This window comes from Lichenostomus cassidix, chromosome 1Aa (assembly GCF_008360975.1).
Source record: "Lichenostomus cassidix isolate B80296 chromosome 1Aa, HeHo_3.0, whole genome shotgun sequence".
Taxonomy (NCBI): Eukaryota; Metazoa; Chordata; class Aves; order Passeriformes; family Meliphagidae; genus Lichenostomus; species Lichenostomus cassidix.
Window position 1 is genome coordinate 11,673,063 of NC_139480.1, and position 17,008 is coordinate 11,690,070.

Below are 17,008 nucleotides of genomic sequence, written 5' to 3' on the forward strand. Positions count from 1 at the left end.
GCAGGCAATGATGTACAATTCATTCAGGCTTTTTTAAAATAAACATGTCTCCTATCTTTTTTAGGTCACGACCTCAATAAAGCAAAAAATAACCAGTCTGAGGCTATTTTCAGGAGAAAAAAAAATCCCAGACCAACTTGTGGAAAGTATGCTAGGGGGAATTTCGAGACCACATATTTTACTTTCAATTTTACAAAGATTAAAATGTGTCTCTGTATTTTGATCTATATACTCCCAAAGAGGATTTAAACACTGAAAGCAAAAAGCTTCAGGAACACTTCTAATCAGTGGCATTAAAAACATTCGCTACTTTAATCTACCTTTTATAATGCAGGTATTTATTTTTAAAGTATGAACTTGCATTTGGAGCCACCAGTATTTGTAAATGAAGTTAAGAATTAAAATCAATTGAAGTAATATTTCACAAACTAAGAGAACTTCAGTCCAAATTAATGTGTTTTCCCAGCAGTGTCTATTCTGGTTTATGCACTGTCATTCTTAGTCTCAATCCCTACATATCTGTCCAAGAGGATGGATCACCAACTCTGTGCTGCAATTCTCTCACAAAACACAACATTCCTTTTGCAAACAACTGAGAAAAAAATACCATCAGATCATTTTAAATTCTGTATTTGCAGATTTTACCTTTAGGACAACTTTGAGATAATATTTTGCAAAACCCTTAATTTAGCAGCTATCGTGTAGCCACCCCCAAGCAAAACAGTAGCATAAAGTTCAGTCAATGCCCAAAAAGACATTTAATTCAGAAAACAGAACTATAAGATAATGTCAAAAAAAACCATTTAAGCCTCTACTAGAGCACTGCTAGAACTGGTTTTGGCAGTATGTTTTCCCCTTAACCTCCTTCTTCAAAAGGACAGGATTTTTTTTGCTGTAACTCTTCAAAACAGATTCAAGACTACAGGTTTTACCATTAATATTTCTGACCTAATGCATTAAGTCTGCGAATATATAACAAATTCCTATGATCATGCAGAGAAGCACAACTTCAGTCTCTAGAACATAAATTTGAGAGCTGCTTGCTGAAGTACAGCTTTCATTTTGCCAACAACAATGCTACAAAGTGCCTTTTGCTGTCCCTGTAAAAACCCACACAGATTTCCCATGTAAAAAACTTCTAAATTTCCATAATTTAAAATTTCACTGGCATTTCAGAAGTTCTAAAGCTTTCTTGGTATCACCTATGAAAGCAGCATTAAGTAATCAGCACGATCACACCTGCATTTATATTCCAGTGCATTCCTTAAAATGTTTGCTAGCAATAGTCAGAGGCCTGTAAACTGTAAATACTCAAATAATAATACATAATACAGTAATTTTACAAAGTATCTCAAATCAGGACCCTGTCATACTTGGGGGAAAGGAAAAATATTTTTTTTATCTTTCAAAATACTATGTTTGGTTTCCATTTCTGTCCTCTAGCACCATAGCCTGCTTTTTGCCTGTCAGCAGTTCTGTTTCTGTCTGTTTTGAAAGACAACATTTATCCCACCCAACGTTAACATTCATCCTTATCAATTAGGAAATAAATCCCACTTCGGTTAAATCTACAGCAACTTATAAAGCTTTTTTTGCACACCCAATCCATTTTTAGGCATTTCATTCAGGTAGTCCAGAAATTGCTTTATTTTCTCTTCACAGAAATCATATATGTACATGTATGTTGTATCATATATATATACAGCATATATATAACATATATTTATATACATTATCTCATCACTAGAGCACGTGCATTTTTACTGCCATAGTGCCTTAATCACCCCAGAATATCTCCAGCTTTTTAGGTTTGTTTAACTTTCAAACAGATTAAAAAAAAAGAACAAAACAGGCTAAAAATCAAAACCAGATTTTTCAAAACTTCCATTCATGTTGTTTCCTTTAAAATAAATCTACCCACAGATTGCAAATTATGGCAAAACTAATACCAGAAATTATTTTAATGTGCTACATTAATCAATGATGCTTCATTATCATAAGCCCTGATTAGTTCTCATCATATAAGTACATTATCATGGCTTTTCAAAATTACACAAAAGTGGAAAGGGAAAATAGGAATTATCATTTAGGCCAAATCAAGCCTGAAATACATAACTTTTATAGTGTTGCTTGTGTTGTATATTTTACTCTTCTTCAGACAGTCACAATTTTTTAATTCTGAACTAAAAGATACATTTTCAGTCCTTAGGCTGAACTGAAATGCTGCTATTTCTTTTTCATTCCCCAAACTGAAGTACTTTCAAGTATGCTATAAAGCTATAGGACGAGAAGGGGAAGTTTCCAGACACTTAAATTACTATCAACTTATATTCTTCATCTCCACAGACATCCAAGTTCAGGGAGTGTGGTTTGGTTTGGTTTCTTTACTTCCTTTGCAAGTCCCTCTCTCAAATGTGCAAAGTGTAATTTACAATACTCAGATCAACACAGTTAGCTCAGCTCTTGCCCTGCTACCACTGCTCAGTCCTATTCACCCCAGCATTCAGTCAGAGCAAGCAGGAAGCTGAAGGCTCCCACTGTCATTGACCTGAAGAGGAAGGAAACTGAAAACCTCAGAGCCCAAGAGACAAACACATTATCATCTGAACAATCCAGTTCTTCCCCAATGATAATTATTTTACTTTCTACATCAATGAACTCGTGCACTGTAACACAAATTCACAACATTTCATCCAAAGGGAATTCACTTCTCTATTTTCTAGACAGACACAAAGGGCGAAAGGTATTTATAGCGTTTACATATGCAAAGGTAACCTCCAAAACTAAGGTCATTTTCCAAGGTCTCAAGATCCTGAAAAACACCTCTTTGATCTGGGCCAGGAAGCCCACATGATTATCAGCTTTTTATTTGGTTAACATGTAAACAAGCTGCAAATAAGGCACATTTCATTTCCTGAATCTCATACAGGAATTCCAAAGACAGACTGCAAAAACTATCACACAACTTCCAACAAGATTCTTCCTAGGCGAGCTACCATAAATAAATCAAGGTTATAACAGCCATGACTTGGGAAGCAGAAGCATAAGAATTCTGCTCATCTCCAAACAACACAACACAAAGAACTGGCAGAAGGTCTCCATGTGCATCTCTCAGCAGCAGCTCAGCTCAGTCTCTGTGCACCACTTAAAGCAAAACAAAGTGTGAAGTGTTTTTACATCTAACATGAACTCAGTTACAGCAACTCAATTATAGCTACTGAATTGTCACTGCAAGGTACCTTCCTGGTTTCAACCACACAGCAAAACCATATGCAATCTAGCAGAGGGCAGACAAACATCTAATGCTCAGCCAGAACCTATGAAGACTTCATTAAACCTTTAATCCTAGATTAACCTTTCTGCACTCCCAATTATAAATGGCAATTCAGGCAAACATTTTTCAGACACTGAGGTGAAGCTTAACACCTACCACTCCCCACAGTGCACAGCCTTCAACACTCCCACGGCAGCTGTGGTCTGTCGTTCAAAACCTTGCCCTATGTGATCCGCATGGGCTCGTGTCCTGTCTTCAAAGAGCATTTCACGGGGTTCACTGGTTCGAGGTAGGTACTGCAAATTTTTTATTTCATTGGTAGTTCTGCATAAGAAAAACAGTAACAGTGATATAGAAATTTCTCTGAACTATCTGATTTTCATCACAGCCAATAGGACTGGTTTTCTCCCTTCAATGAGAATAAAGAGTCAAATAAGGAAAACAGAAACATTTAGGTCAAATAAAAATGTAACGAGCTATGCAAAAAATTAGAATACCTGTTCAATGGAAAAGAATAAAAATGAAGACAAAAAAACCCAACCAGCACTAACAACAACGTCAGGCCCCAAAGTGCAGGGAAAGGCCCTAATGACTCTTCAGCCTTGCTCAGTCTCCACACAACAAACATGGACCAAGAGCCCCAGAGCTCTGTTTAAGCTCAGGCCTGGGTCCTTGGTCCTGGTCTGTGCTGTGCTGCAGGAGCATAGCTCTCCATCTCATCCAGAGGTGTGCTGTGCCATGGGCTTGCTTCTCAGCTTGTCCTCAGGACACTTTTATCATGCTGCACCTCCATGGCAGCCACTGGACCTGACCCTCACAGGCAGACTGACTTCCTGGCTTGACCTCAGACCTGTCCCATCACCACACACTTGCCTGACACACCAGGGTCTGGGCTGAATCTCGTGCCCAAGCCCCAGGTCTGCCCTACCTGCTTCCCTGAGGGAAGGCCATGGTCAGGAAACTGCCAGCCTTTGCTGCTCTCTGACTATTAGATATAGATTTCAATTGTTCCTGAGGTCTTTCTTCATCTTTCATGTTTCTACCAAACTGCTGGGAAATGTGTGTGTATTTAGTTCCATGTCTAACTGGGAATGAGAAACAGTGAAGGATTATTTCTTCAGCGTTTAACAAAAGTAAAGGGAACACTGCAGAGCGGGAACACTCAAAGTGTCCTTTGTCCCCAAGCCCTTTGCCTCATTCAGCAAATGCCTCACATTTTCCCAGACTTTCTTCTACTATCCATATGGCGGTGAAAGTCCCTGCTGCCCTGCACATCGTTTGCCAAATTCAGCTCCAGATGGTCTTTGGCTGTAACTACACCCCCTTCATGGCTGGACAGTATCTCTATACTCCTTCTGAGGCACATGACCCTGCTTCCACTTCTTGTGTTCAAATTTTGTGTTCAAATTTTGAAAAGAACTCCCATGACAATTCCTCATGACACAATATTCACATTCTGCAGAGACTCTCCCTTCTCTTCAGCTGGTTGTTATACCCAATACCACAACAAAGCTTAAAGATTTCATTTAATGTTGGAGTTATTATCTTCCAGGTGAGAGAGAACCCCTTGCCCCTCGAGACATAACACATCCACTCACATGTAACAACAGCTTATCAATTCCAGTCTCCTGGCATGTATCAGTAGTTGCATGTGTGTAAACATTTTCCTGAAGTTTTCACCTTAAATTTCTACTAAAGATCCAAAAAAGACCAGCAGCTTACTTGGCCAAATGGTAGAAATAAGAAAAAAAAAATCCAGATCCTTACATAACAAAACAACAAAAAAAGTATTTGGAGATGAAGATTCACAGAAGTTATATTAACAAACAGTATCAAAAGTAAAAGGTCTGGGATAAAATTAATTTGTAAGGAAAAATACTAACCAGATATTTATCAAGTAAAATAATTCAACTTACCTCTTCCTTTTGAAAGGTGACTTTGGCATGTCAGCCACAGGGATCATCTGTTCTCCTGGACGTACCCACATAATGGGACCATCATCACTGTCTTTACGACTCTCTAATTTTAAACTAGAAAGTGTTCCCCATGGCAGTGTACACTAATGGGAAATACAAGCCACAATTTTGAAGTGAGTTACTTGAAAAAAACTTGTTAAAAGCAGCCTTTTTCTCTCATGATGAAAGCATTTATTAGAACTCAATTATCTAAAGCAAGTATCACATGCTCTCACTTTACTGTAACAGCACTACACAGCATGTCGTCCCCCTTCTCCCAGCCCATTCCCTTCTGTCCTTACTTTTAAGAAGGGTGATTCTTCCAACATATCAAGGAATTCAGGGAAGTAATCCCCCACTTCCTCATCAACTGCTCCAACCAGGCTGATCTGTCTCATTGGGCCAGCTCTATACGTACCATGAGAGTATGTTCTTTTTACCTATAAGTAGAATATGACAACAAAAGTTATAGCAAGTCCTCTACTCTGCAAAATCTACATTCAATGAACACCTTTCATCTCTGTGCTTATGCTTTCTAACATTAGTCCTTCAGTGTTCAGTGCACTTAAGATTATTAAGATCTTCTTCTGAACTCAGATCTCATTAAACTTCCCCAGCAATTCGTTTTTTATTTTAAAACCTGAAGATAAACTGGAGTAACAATTTATTGTCTTTCAAGAAGATAACATTCCAAACCAGCAACTGTAAAAAGACATCAACATATGTCCTGATCAGTAACTAGTCAATAAGGACTCTTACCTGAATTACTCAAGTCTATCTGAATTTCTACCTTTTTTCTGCAACAGGCAGAACTCTGAGTTACAAGCAATTTAACTCTAAGCATTTCCTCTGCTAATCAACCTCTCCAATATGGCCACTGTGTGAGCACATTAACTGGAGCAAATTACAACAGTGAACACAAGGCTCATAAAGAATTTGTACAAAGAGAGAGACAATGATAGTTACTCCTCCACTTTTGCTGTGCTGTATTAGCATGTCTTGTGCTCCCTTCAATCTTAAAGGGGTGTAACATTCACCTCTCACGAGAAATCATGAGAAATCTTTTACTGTGAAATTTGAACAGAAACATATTGTTTTAAGATTTTTTTTCAACAATCTGATATGCTATGTTAGGTCACCAAAATAAGCAGGCATGAGATTGATAAGGATCACATCTACCTAAGCTTCTGATTTGCTATTCAACAGGCTGAAAGACACAGTGGCATTAATAAATAAATATTAAGAGATCAGAACAGAGGAAAGAGCAGATGGATTACTGCACACACCAAGTAATGCTCCTGTACTGCACCTCTAGACATTCTGCATCCAAAGCAAGAAAAGAAAAAAAGTGCAAGGAAAACAGTTAACAAAATACTGCTTAGCTATGGTCCTCCCTCAAACGACCATCAACACTCCTCTAGCTATGGCAGTGCAGAGGAGAATTAGCAGCAGTTTCTGAAAATAAGACTAAAATATGGAACATGGAACAACACTGTGCCCTTCTGAGAAACTCAACTGATGTAACCAGATCCTTCCAGAAATGCAGAACCAAACACTGTTCAGATCATCCCAGTCATCTCACTCACCCTGCAAACGGAGGACTGGCTAAAAGTAGGATTTTACAAAATGTCTTAGCTAATGCTATAGCACGCCATCACAGACACACTGAAGAGAACAGTCCTGCTAAGACAGTAATATTCCCCTATTCCTCAAATCTTTAGTCATACATTCCTGCAGAGTTTATTTTGCAGAGACAGCTGGTGATTTTGTGATAAAATATCACCAAACATTCACTTCTGCTGAATTTGCATCAGCTCAGTCCTCAGCTGTATCTGCACTGGCACAATGCATCAGGAGCTTGTACAACTAAAGCACTGAGCAAGGAAGAACCCTAAAACCACTTTCTGAAGCAACAGACACCCACAGATCTGTGGCAGTTTATTAAAAAGCCTAATATGCAAAAGGATGTTTCTTCCACTGACATAAGTAGCTTAGTAATCCACCACTCCAGCTCAGGATATTAAGATGCTGTTTCCATCTACATCCGTGATTAAAGAGAACCATTTTTCTGCCTTTGTCCATGCTTCCTTCTGCTACCTACTACCACTCTTCTCAAATAACAAGTGAAGACAAGGGAAAATGGCCTCAAGTTGTGCCAGGAGACGTTTACATTAGATATTAAGAAAAATTTCTTCACCAAAAAGATTCTCAAGCATTGGAACAAGCTGCCCAGGGAAACGGGCAGCCACCATTCCTGAAGGCATTTAAAAGATGCACAGACGTGGCATTTAAGGACATGGTTTAGTGATGGATTTGGCACGACTGGGTTAACAGTTGGACTCTTAGAAAGGTCTTTAAGGTCTTTTTCATCCTAAATCATTTTATGATTCATACAGCATATGATAAACTGGTTGTGAAACTACTCCAAATGAAAACTCTAAAAATTCTCCTAAAAATACTAACTTAAAGCTTGGAAAAGCTGTGAAGCTTCCAGCTGGATCAACCCACTCATTTGGCTTATATACCACTAGGTGTTGGTAATGAAGCATAAAGTCAGCAAAGTATTTATCTGCAGCATAATGCCTGCATTAAGGTGGATCAATAAGGAAATTTTTATATGTTCCTAAAAAAAAAGACCACGCCACTGAAAAGTTAAAAAATGAACATAATTTTTTCAAGCACTGTTTGTCCAACCCCTTTCACCTCGAGCTCCCCTGGTCAACCACCCTCTCCTTGATCATCAGGCAGGACAATTGCTTCTCAAGATCCAGCTTAAGTGAGAAAATACCAATATGAATGCCAAAATAATGTCAAAGTTACAAATGATGAGTGGTTTCTTTTGGGACCATATTCAGAATAACATCATTGCAAAAACAGAATGAAATGTTTTGAGTGATTAAGCACTCTGTGGTGCCTTAACCCCAGGCAGTAGATACTGATCTCACAGCCCCCTGCTCACTCACCTCCTGCAATGGTGAGACATGGGAGAGAACAGGAAAAGCAAGGAATGTACAGGTCCAGATAAACAGTTTATTCAGTGAAGAGGCAACTGAAGAAAAACCACCAAGTGGTGTTTTCCACCACTCACCAACTCCCACAAGCAGACTGGTGCCCAGCAGTCCCCAAGCAACAGGCACCTTCCAGCCAACCCATCAGTCCCCTCAGGACTGTTTGCTGAGCATGATGTTATATGGAACAAAATATGCCTGCAGTCAATCTGGACCAGCTCTCCCAACCATGTCCCCTCCCAGCTTGCTGCCCACCCCAGCCTACTCACCAGGAGGGTCCTGGAAGCCTTGACAGTGTGCCAGTGATGCTCAGCAATAGCCAAAACACCAGGGTGTTACCAACAGTTTTAGTCACAAACCCAAAACACAGTCCACAAAGAAAATTAACCCATCCAGACCCAGCAGAAACAAGAAATAAATCCATGGTGGTGATCAAAAAGGAAGATTTGCACTGTCTGCTCCCTTCTTTACTGATAGCATTAGATCCTCTGAAGATGGACAAAGAGCAAGCCTAGGGAACTGATCCGAATTTAATCCAGGAATTACCTCACGCACCACCACAATTACCAGAGAAAAAATTCTCTATTTTGGAAAATAATAAAAATTATACAAAGACATAGGCCATAAATACTAATGCCTGCCCAGACAGAACAAGAGGGAATCTGAAAGATGAAGCAGCTGTGGGCAGTGAAAAGCAACTCCCATTTCATCTCTTCCATGAACTGGGCTGTAGCATCCTAAACTCCAGTCCTAGAGCAGAGGCTGATGCCTAAACTACACTGTCTCAGATTAGGTTACAAACAGACAAGCATGAATAAAAAGGTGAAGTCATTCTTAGCAAGGAGAACTAGCTAATTTTCACTCAATCCCAACTTACTGCTTCTAAATAATAGTGTGAAAACACCAAAGCCTCCCATTGATGTTTGACCAGTGACAAACAAAATGAATCCTCATAATGATAACAACCAAATAAATATAACCTGTGGCATATTAGATAACAGCAACATTTTCCCTTCCTTCTACTATCAGCAAGAATCCTTTGGCTGGTTTGTTCATAGGAAGAGAAATAGATTCCTCTATTTATTTTTCAACTCACAAAAACAATACTGGTGTACTAAAACCAGTACTTACTCATCAAATTCTAAATTAAATTATGCACTGACCTGTAATGAAGTATTATACAACTTCTATAAAGTAATCTTCCCAGATGTCATTTCAAAGCTTACAGTGTGACTATGTTTTTAGCATTTTACAGATTTGCACAAATAAATAACTGAAAAATTTAAATTCATAATAAAAGGAGGAATCAAGGACATGCCACTCTTCTAGCACGTGGTCAGGAATGAATACACACACAAAAATCACCAAGTACATGCAGTATAATACCATGGACAGGTTAAAGAGATAAAAACATATAAAATAATAAACATGATATCCTAACTTCTTTCTTCTCATGTAGCTTACATTTGAGGTATGTCACCTAAAAACACACAAAAGGAGACTGCATCATTCTATTGCATCACAGTAATAGAAAATTATGACAGTAAAACCACCACTGAATCCACAATTAGCAAAAATTGAGAATTATCTGCTTCTGTGACTCACATGGCCTCACTGATTTCTTAATGCAACAACAAATGTTTTGACAGAAATGTCTTGGTGTCTAACAAGAATCTGACGACTAAATGTGAAAATATATGCATACATATATACATATATATACACATATATATATAACCAAAAATATATTTGAGCATTAGCATCCTCCAAATGGAAACATTTTAGACACTATGTTAAAGATGTTTCCATTTTGTGCTTGAATAAGTCACCAATTGGAAGGAACACTCCAGCAAAACCATGTACTTCAAGAGAGGAATTCAAAAAATGTAAACTGGAGCAAATAACAATTGAATTCCTATTTTTAATATAGTATGGTCTGGGTTGTTGTGGGGTTTGGGTAGAGAGGGCTTGGTTTTTTCCAGCTGAAATTTTATAATTTTCCTTCTAGAATTTTAAAGGTTTAAATTTATTGCAACTTTTCACCTTTAAAACCAAGAAGGTCTGGAAAAACAGTCAGACAAAAAATAGAAATCAACAACAGATAAAAAAATTATCCACCAACTGAACCCATAATAATTTCCGGAAACCTGTAAGGTGCTGCCAAACACCAAAAAAAAAAAAATTATAGCACCTAAGAACATGCAAAAACATTGAGGGAATAGAGGGCTCCATTTTGCTACACAAGTGCACAAGCAATGCACTTACACACTGCTATCTCAGAATGGAAAACATCTAATTTCACAGTCAGTATTATCTCAAATGCTACAGCCATGAAGAGGCCCTGTACCATTCCTGCTAATTTGGTACATTTTGATAAAGTGCCCAAGCGGTTTTCTTTTCCTTGCCAATTTTTTTCAAATCCTTATAACGCTTCCTTGTATTTCCAATTTCAAATGGGAACCAACATTCAAAAAATATTCATCAAAATTGCCCTGATTTTACGAATATTCCTAATCTGTTTGGCTGCTTTTAACTATTAAATTACATGTACTTCATACTACTTCCTTCACCTTTTCTTTTTTTAGGTCAGGGTTTTAGTATCAGAATGGGATGCCCCGACAGTTCCGGCTTTGCTCAATTGTCATTAAAAACCTAATTTCAACAAATAATATTTCCCAATTGGAAGTTTCCAGAAGTGTAATACCAAGATTTTTACTGCATTATTAGTTCCACCAGCATCTTTTTACCACTGCAGTTAATTTATCATCTGACACGTTTCATCTTGCAGATTAAATCCTCAAATAATACCATGGATGGACAGAGGTTTGAAAAAGCAAAATGACTTTCCTTTTGTTCTGTTAGGTAACTGTTCCCTAAGCAGAAAAAAAATGAGCACATGTTGCACATTTCTAATGTCATTACCTGTGAACTCATTCTTTGTTCAATGGTACTCAATAAATGAGAACTTCTTTTGCTTCAAGACAATAGGTTGCCATCATCTATCACAAAGTCTGTTACATGTAATCTTACAGATTAGTTTTTTAAAATTGGTATTTTTTAGAGTTTTTATATAATGTTTTAAAAGATTTTTTTCCAGAAAATTATTTTAAGAACCAATCTTTTTCAGGTTAAAATAAGAGAATGGGGCAATATATATGCTTTAACAGAGATAAAATTTAGTTTTTCATCATCCAGAAGGAAAAAAAAAAGTAGGCTTTATTTTAGAGGACTTGTAGCAGCTAGCAGTTGATAAAAGATGTTATACCTTTTTAACAACTAACCAAACATTTGATCAACTCAAAAGCAAGAAGCAAATTCTATTGAAAACAAAATTATACTGAAAACTACTAAAACACAACTGAAAAGACATAGTTCCAATATAAAAGGATTCTTTCTAGAACATTGGAAAGTAACACAATATATGGAAATAGACACTGCACAAGCCTTTAATGACAAGGAAATGAAGCACTAACCAATTATTTGAGATATTCTTAAAAAATATTTTCTGCAATTCCCCTCAAATCCTAAAGAAATTAATGATTTCAAGAAGGATTTCACAAATTAGAAGAGGACTAAACAGCAAAAGCCAACCTGCAAAATAAATGTTCATGAGCTAAACAAGGAGGACAGCAAGGAGAAGATAATATTAAAAGAGGATAAAAGAAAAGGCAATGACAAACTCTGTGTGCAGAATCTGAAGAAGTAATGACCTCTCACATAAAGTCACACCACAAACATGAACTATCATTACTATCACAGTTCTTCCTCTAAAATACTTATTCATTACAATATTTGAATATTCCAGTGTCCATCACAGTTAACATAGCAACATGAAGTTATTTCAGACTGGGAACAAAACCAACAAAAATTATTTCCCTAAAGATGCAAGTGTCTGTTATGGAATGGGGCTGATTGTGTAGTCCCATAGTCATCCTTGAGCTACCTTTGACATATTTAAACGATATAATTTGCCAACACAGTAATAAAACAAATCCCTCAAGAGTAGTTAAGTAGTTCTGCTGGATTAATGAAACAAACCAAACTCACCAGTCCAAGAAGAACCACAGCTTGGCACAAGAACACACAAGTGGGAGGAAAAAAGGAATGAGGGCATTTTATTTTAGCAGCAGCAGGTGCCAGATTGGCTCTGACCATTTGTCTAATTGCACACTGATCAGTTAGACTGACTTTTCCTAAAGGGAATAGGCTGAATGATGTGCATCCTGCCACAGCTACAGCACAAAGGTAGTAAGGTAAAACAAGCCAAAGCTTTAATAAATCAATGAGAACTCCAAGCTGTGTGGCACAGTTGACACAATAGAAGGAAGGGATGCCATCTAGACGCTTGAAAGATGAGCTTTGTGAACCTCATGAAGTTCAACAAGGCCAAGTGCAAGGTCCTGCACGTGTGTTGGGGCAAACCCAAGCACAAATACAGCACTGAGAATCAACCAAGAGCAGCCCTGGGGATGAAAACTGGGAGGTGCTGCTGGATGAGAAGCTGGACATGACCCAGCAATTGGCACCTGCAGCACAGAAGGCCAAACGTGTCCTGGGCTGCATCCCCAGCAGCGTGGGCAGCACATCAAGGGAGGGGATTGTGCCCCTCTGCTCTGCTCTGGTGAGACCCCACCTGCAGTGCTGCATCCACCTCTGCGGTCCCAGCACAGCAAGGAGATGAACCTGCTGGAGCAAGTCCAGAGGAAGGCCATGAAGATGATGAGAGGGCTGAAGCACCTCTCCTATAAAGACAGACTCTTCACAGACAGACTGGAGTTGCTCAGCCTGGGGAAGAGGCTCCAGGGAGACCTTGGAGAAACCTTCAAGTACCTAAAGGGGACGACAAGAGAGCTGGAGAGGGACAATGTCCAAGAGCAAGTAGTGACAGGACAAGGAAGAACGGCTTCAAACTGAAAGAGGGCAAGTTTAGACATTACAAAGAAATTCTTTGCTCCAAGGGTGGTGACGCACTGGCACAAGTTGCCCAGAAAAGCTGTGGACAGCCCATCCCTGGAAGTGTTCAAGGCCAGGCTGGATGGGGCTATGAGCAACCTGGTCTACGGCAAGGTGTCCTGTCCCTGCCCATGGCAGGTAACTGGAACTAGATGGTCTTTAGGGTCCCTTTCAACACAAAACACTCCATGATTCTAACTAAAAACCACAATATGAGTTCTACAAATCTGGAAGACAATAAGACACCATCTTAAAGAAATAACTGTCAAGAGAAGGCATAGAGGAGCTAGAGACTATTTAGCCTAATTCCAATTTCCAGAAAAAAGAACGCTTAGCTGGATACAACTAACAACTACCCAGAAAATAAGATAGTAAGAACTAATAAATATGGTCATGTGAAAAAAAAAAAACCAATCAAGTCAAACTAACCTTTGTTTCTATGACTGGATAGGCTTTTTCAGAGGACCAATGATATCTGCATTATATTCTAAAAACTGCTACAGAAACATGGGTCTAGTAAGTGCAAACTGTAGGCAGTTTTGTCTGCTCACATAACTATCAATATGGAAGTACCTATTTTGAGGCAAGGATCCTTCCTTTGAACACGGTATATCCTCATGAAACCCAAAGGTATCATAACACTGCAAGTCGATTCCAGCAAAGGATCAAAATTAACATCTTGAAACTGGAGAAGGGGTTTGAATGCAAAGGATATAATTCAATTTAAACAAAAGCAAGAATTACACTCACATATATGAGCTGCATAAACATGAAAAGGGGAGTAACTCAATTAGGAGATGCTGCTATAGAAGATCACAGACTGCGCAGAAAAAGGAAGAAATAGATAACTAAGTGCAATAATTTGCAAGACACTTGCAGAAATCTTCTCACAGTCCTTGACATCACCAGGCAAACACTGTCGATTTTAAGTGTTATATTTTAAGAAAAAACAAGGATGACTGAAGTGAGCATAAGGGAGGAACAGTAAGACTGATAAGGGTATAACATGTAATTGTAGACCAAAATAACTCAAGTTACATAATCTAGGGAGAGGGGGAAAAAAGGAGCTGTTAAGCAATCTTCAACTATAGAGAAAACTGAAAGAAAAGGAAAAATTGTTTGCCTTCTCCACTAAAGATCAGAATAAAAGGATAAGAGAACAAACATGAAAAAATTATTTTACAACAGATTTCTTTGGAAAGAGTGGAAGCACCTTGAGATCTCCCGCAAACACATCTGACAAAGACTTGTTGGATATGACTTAGAAACAGTCTATCTTGTCTTGCAGCAGAGGAATTGTTGGGTACTGTGCAGCATTTTACTTTGCCTGTACTAAGGAGCTAACTCTGGGACAAGACCGTCAAATCAATGCACTAAGCACGGTTCCAGTTAAACATCAACTGTGAGCTTTGCGGTTTCAGGACAGCAATAAAAATTTACATTTGCCCAGTACAAGGAGAAAGTAATGAGTTCAAAATATTAACATTTGCCTCAACAGCACTAAATAGCTTAAGTGAAGTGATGTAAGCTGCAAGTAGGTGGCAAAACTGATTATTTACATTATTTGAAATCCTCATAAGAACCTGACAAGATTCACAGCTATCGGGTAACTGATGCAGTTGTTGCCATCTATGCAAATGACAGAGCCCAGGGAAGATGGAGCTACAAGACAGTTCATCACCTGAAGGACTGACCTATTGGCTACAAGGATATCCAGACTAATTTCATTTTGCCATTACAAAAACAGTCTGACTAAGCCTTACAGTCAGTTCCCAAAGAGCTGTTCCACTAGTGCAAAAAAGTTTTAAGGAGTACTTAGGCACAGGCCCAAGCTAGGTGAAAAACTCCCCAATTCCTCTCCCTGCAAAATTTAAAAGCTAATTGTCATTAGACAGAGCCAGCTCCAAATTCCTCTCTCCTGCACCCGCTGTAAATAGTCTCACAGATTTCTGTCCCTTATAATCTCCTAACAAGTAAAATTACATTACTCCTGTCTGACTCAGGTGTATTGGGAAGGAAGCTGAAAGGAGTTAGTTTTCAATTCTACAACTGTAAAAAGTAAGTGAATTACTTGAGATGCAGACTTTGCAGGTAAGCTATGTGAGACTCCAATTTTGACCTCTGCAACAGTATTTACTGTGAAAACTGTCTTTTGTCACGGAACTTGATGACTTAAAAATATGCATTACTTAAAACCAAAAAAACCCCAAACCCACATCTGTCGCACAACAGGAGGTGGATGATTGAATAGCATCAAAAGGATCAACTTTTTCAAGGAAAAATAAAAACTGATAAAACACTCTATAATACTTTCTATTTCAGGCTTAGCTCAACCTTCTTTCTCCTTTTTATAATACTTTTTTCGATCTTTTTAAATACTTGTATTTGTCAGACTCATTACATGTAATACATGAGCTCTGAGAAAGCACCAAAGAACCAAAGTGAGCTTGTACCAAAGTGAGCTTCATTTCAGTGTTTTAGTTAAAATAAGAAAAGGAATATCCAAGTGTCTTAAAGCTGATGAAGTCCAAGATACACACTCAAAGCAGACTTGATAAAACCAACTTCCTAATTAGACCTCAGAAAACAACTTCCTCAACTGAGGCTATACAGTGCCTGCTAGACATTGCTCAGGCTGCTCAAGACAAGGACCACCACAGCACAAAGCTTGGGCTATTATATAGGAACAGAAAACTAAATACATTTAAAATTTCAGCCACATATACTGCAACAGGATATTAGAGACATCCTTTAAAAGATTCACCAAGAACTTCCCCAGACAGAAGAATGTTCTCAATCTGCACAAAACATAACAAGTCAGAAAGGAGAATACAAAGCTAAGAAAACATTAAACAAAGACCACATAAAAAAATCATAATAAACAGCCCAAGTAAAACAAAAATAAGGAAGTTATAAGGAAAAATAGAATCAATAACTAGGCAACCAAGACACTGACTTAAATATTCCAGGAAGCAGGAATGCTGCACGGAAGACAACTTAAATCTGATGTTTGCTTGTACATGTTATTTATGTACCATATACCTCCTAGTTAGCAAAAACAGAAGAAGCCAAGCATTTTCTGTCAAGCAACTAAACTGAGAAGTGATAAAATGACATGAAAACCAAGGAAAAAAATGAGAGAGCACAAAGGAAGAGAAGATACCAGAACTAAACGTCCAGCCAAGAAAAATATAGCTTTGAAGACAGACCATGGAGCTGATCAGCTGACTGATGTAATAATACAGTTTGGCTTCTTTCATCTACCATAGCCTCTCTCTGTTCCTCCTTTACTTACACAAAAATGGGAAATTATGATTTCAACCCCAATGAACACAGGACTGCTTTAACTACAGATGTTGATGGTACCATTGCAATACCAATTTAATCTATCCTTTTAGTAAAATAATTCTATTATAGTCACAACAATAAAATTTGGGCTTTTCTTAACTATTTCTTTAAGGCAGGTACTAGCACACAGCTATGCCTGTGTTAATGCTACCCAAGACAACCAGCTGGATTTAAGGAACATACTTACAAGGACAGATCCAGCTTTTCTTATATAAAATGGCCAAAGACAGAGCAGCTCTGGAGAGCTGCCCATAATATGTTCTGTGATTTTTATTATTAATGATTCAGTTTACATACTCAAGAAAAACAGTGACTGTAGTTCACAGAATATTCATTTTCCATGGCAGTAGGTATTTTCTCAGCCAGCACTGCAAATGTTCTCTTGCAGCAATGTTTTAGTTCTGCATATCCTTGTGGGTAACACACATCTGAAATGTGTCAATACATGCAAGTGCTCCATGCAAATGTTT

The 17,008-nt window shown here is 38.1% G+C and overlaps 1 protein-coding gene across 2 annotated transcripts in view; it reads right to left on the bottom strand.

Annotated features, from left to right (window-relative positions):
* RSBN1L (round spermatid basic protein 1 like) overlaps positions 1-17,008 on the bottom strand; it is a 46,241-nt gene that overhangs the window by 6,922 nt on the left and 22,311 nt on the right. For both annotated transcript variants that reach the window (XM_085039827.1, XM_085083700.1), the window contains 3 exons: positions 5,532-5,669; positions 5,191-5,333; positions 3,431-3,598 (listed from right to left, as the gene is read on the bottom strand). In XM_085039827.1, the coding sequence (XP_084895953.1) occupies positions 3,431-3,598; positions 5,191-5,333; positions 5,532-5,669 (449 nt within the window). The remainder of the gene's footprint in view (positions 1-3,430; positions 3,599-5,190; positions 5,334-5,531; positions 5,670-17,008) is intronic.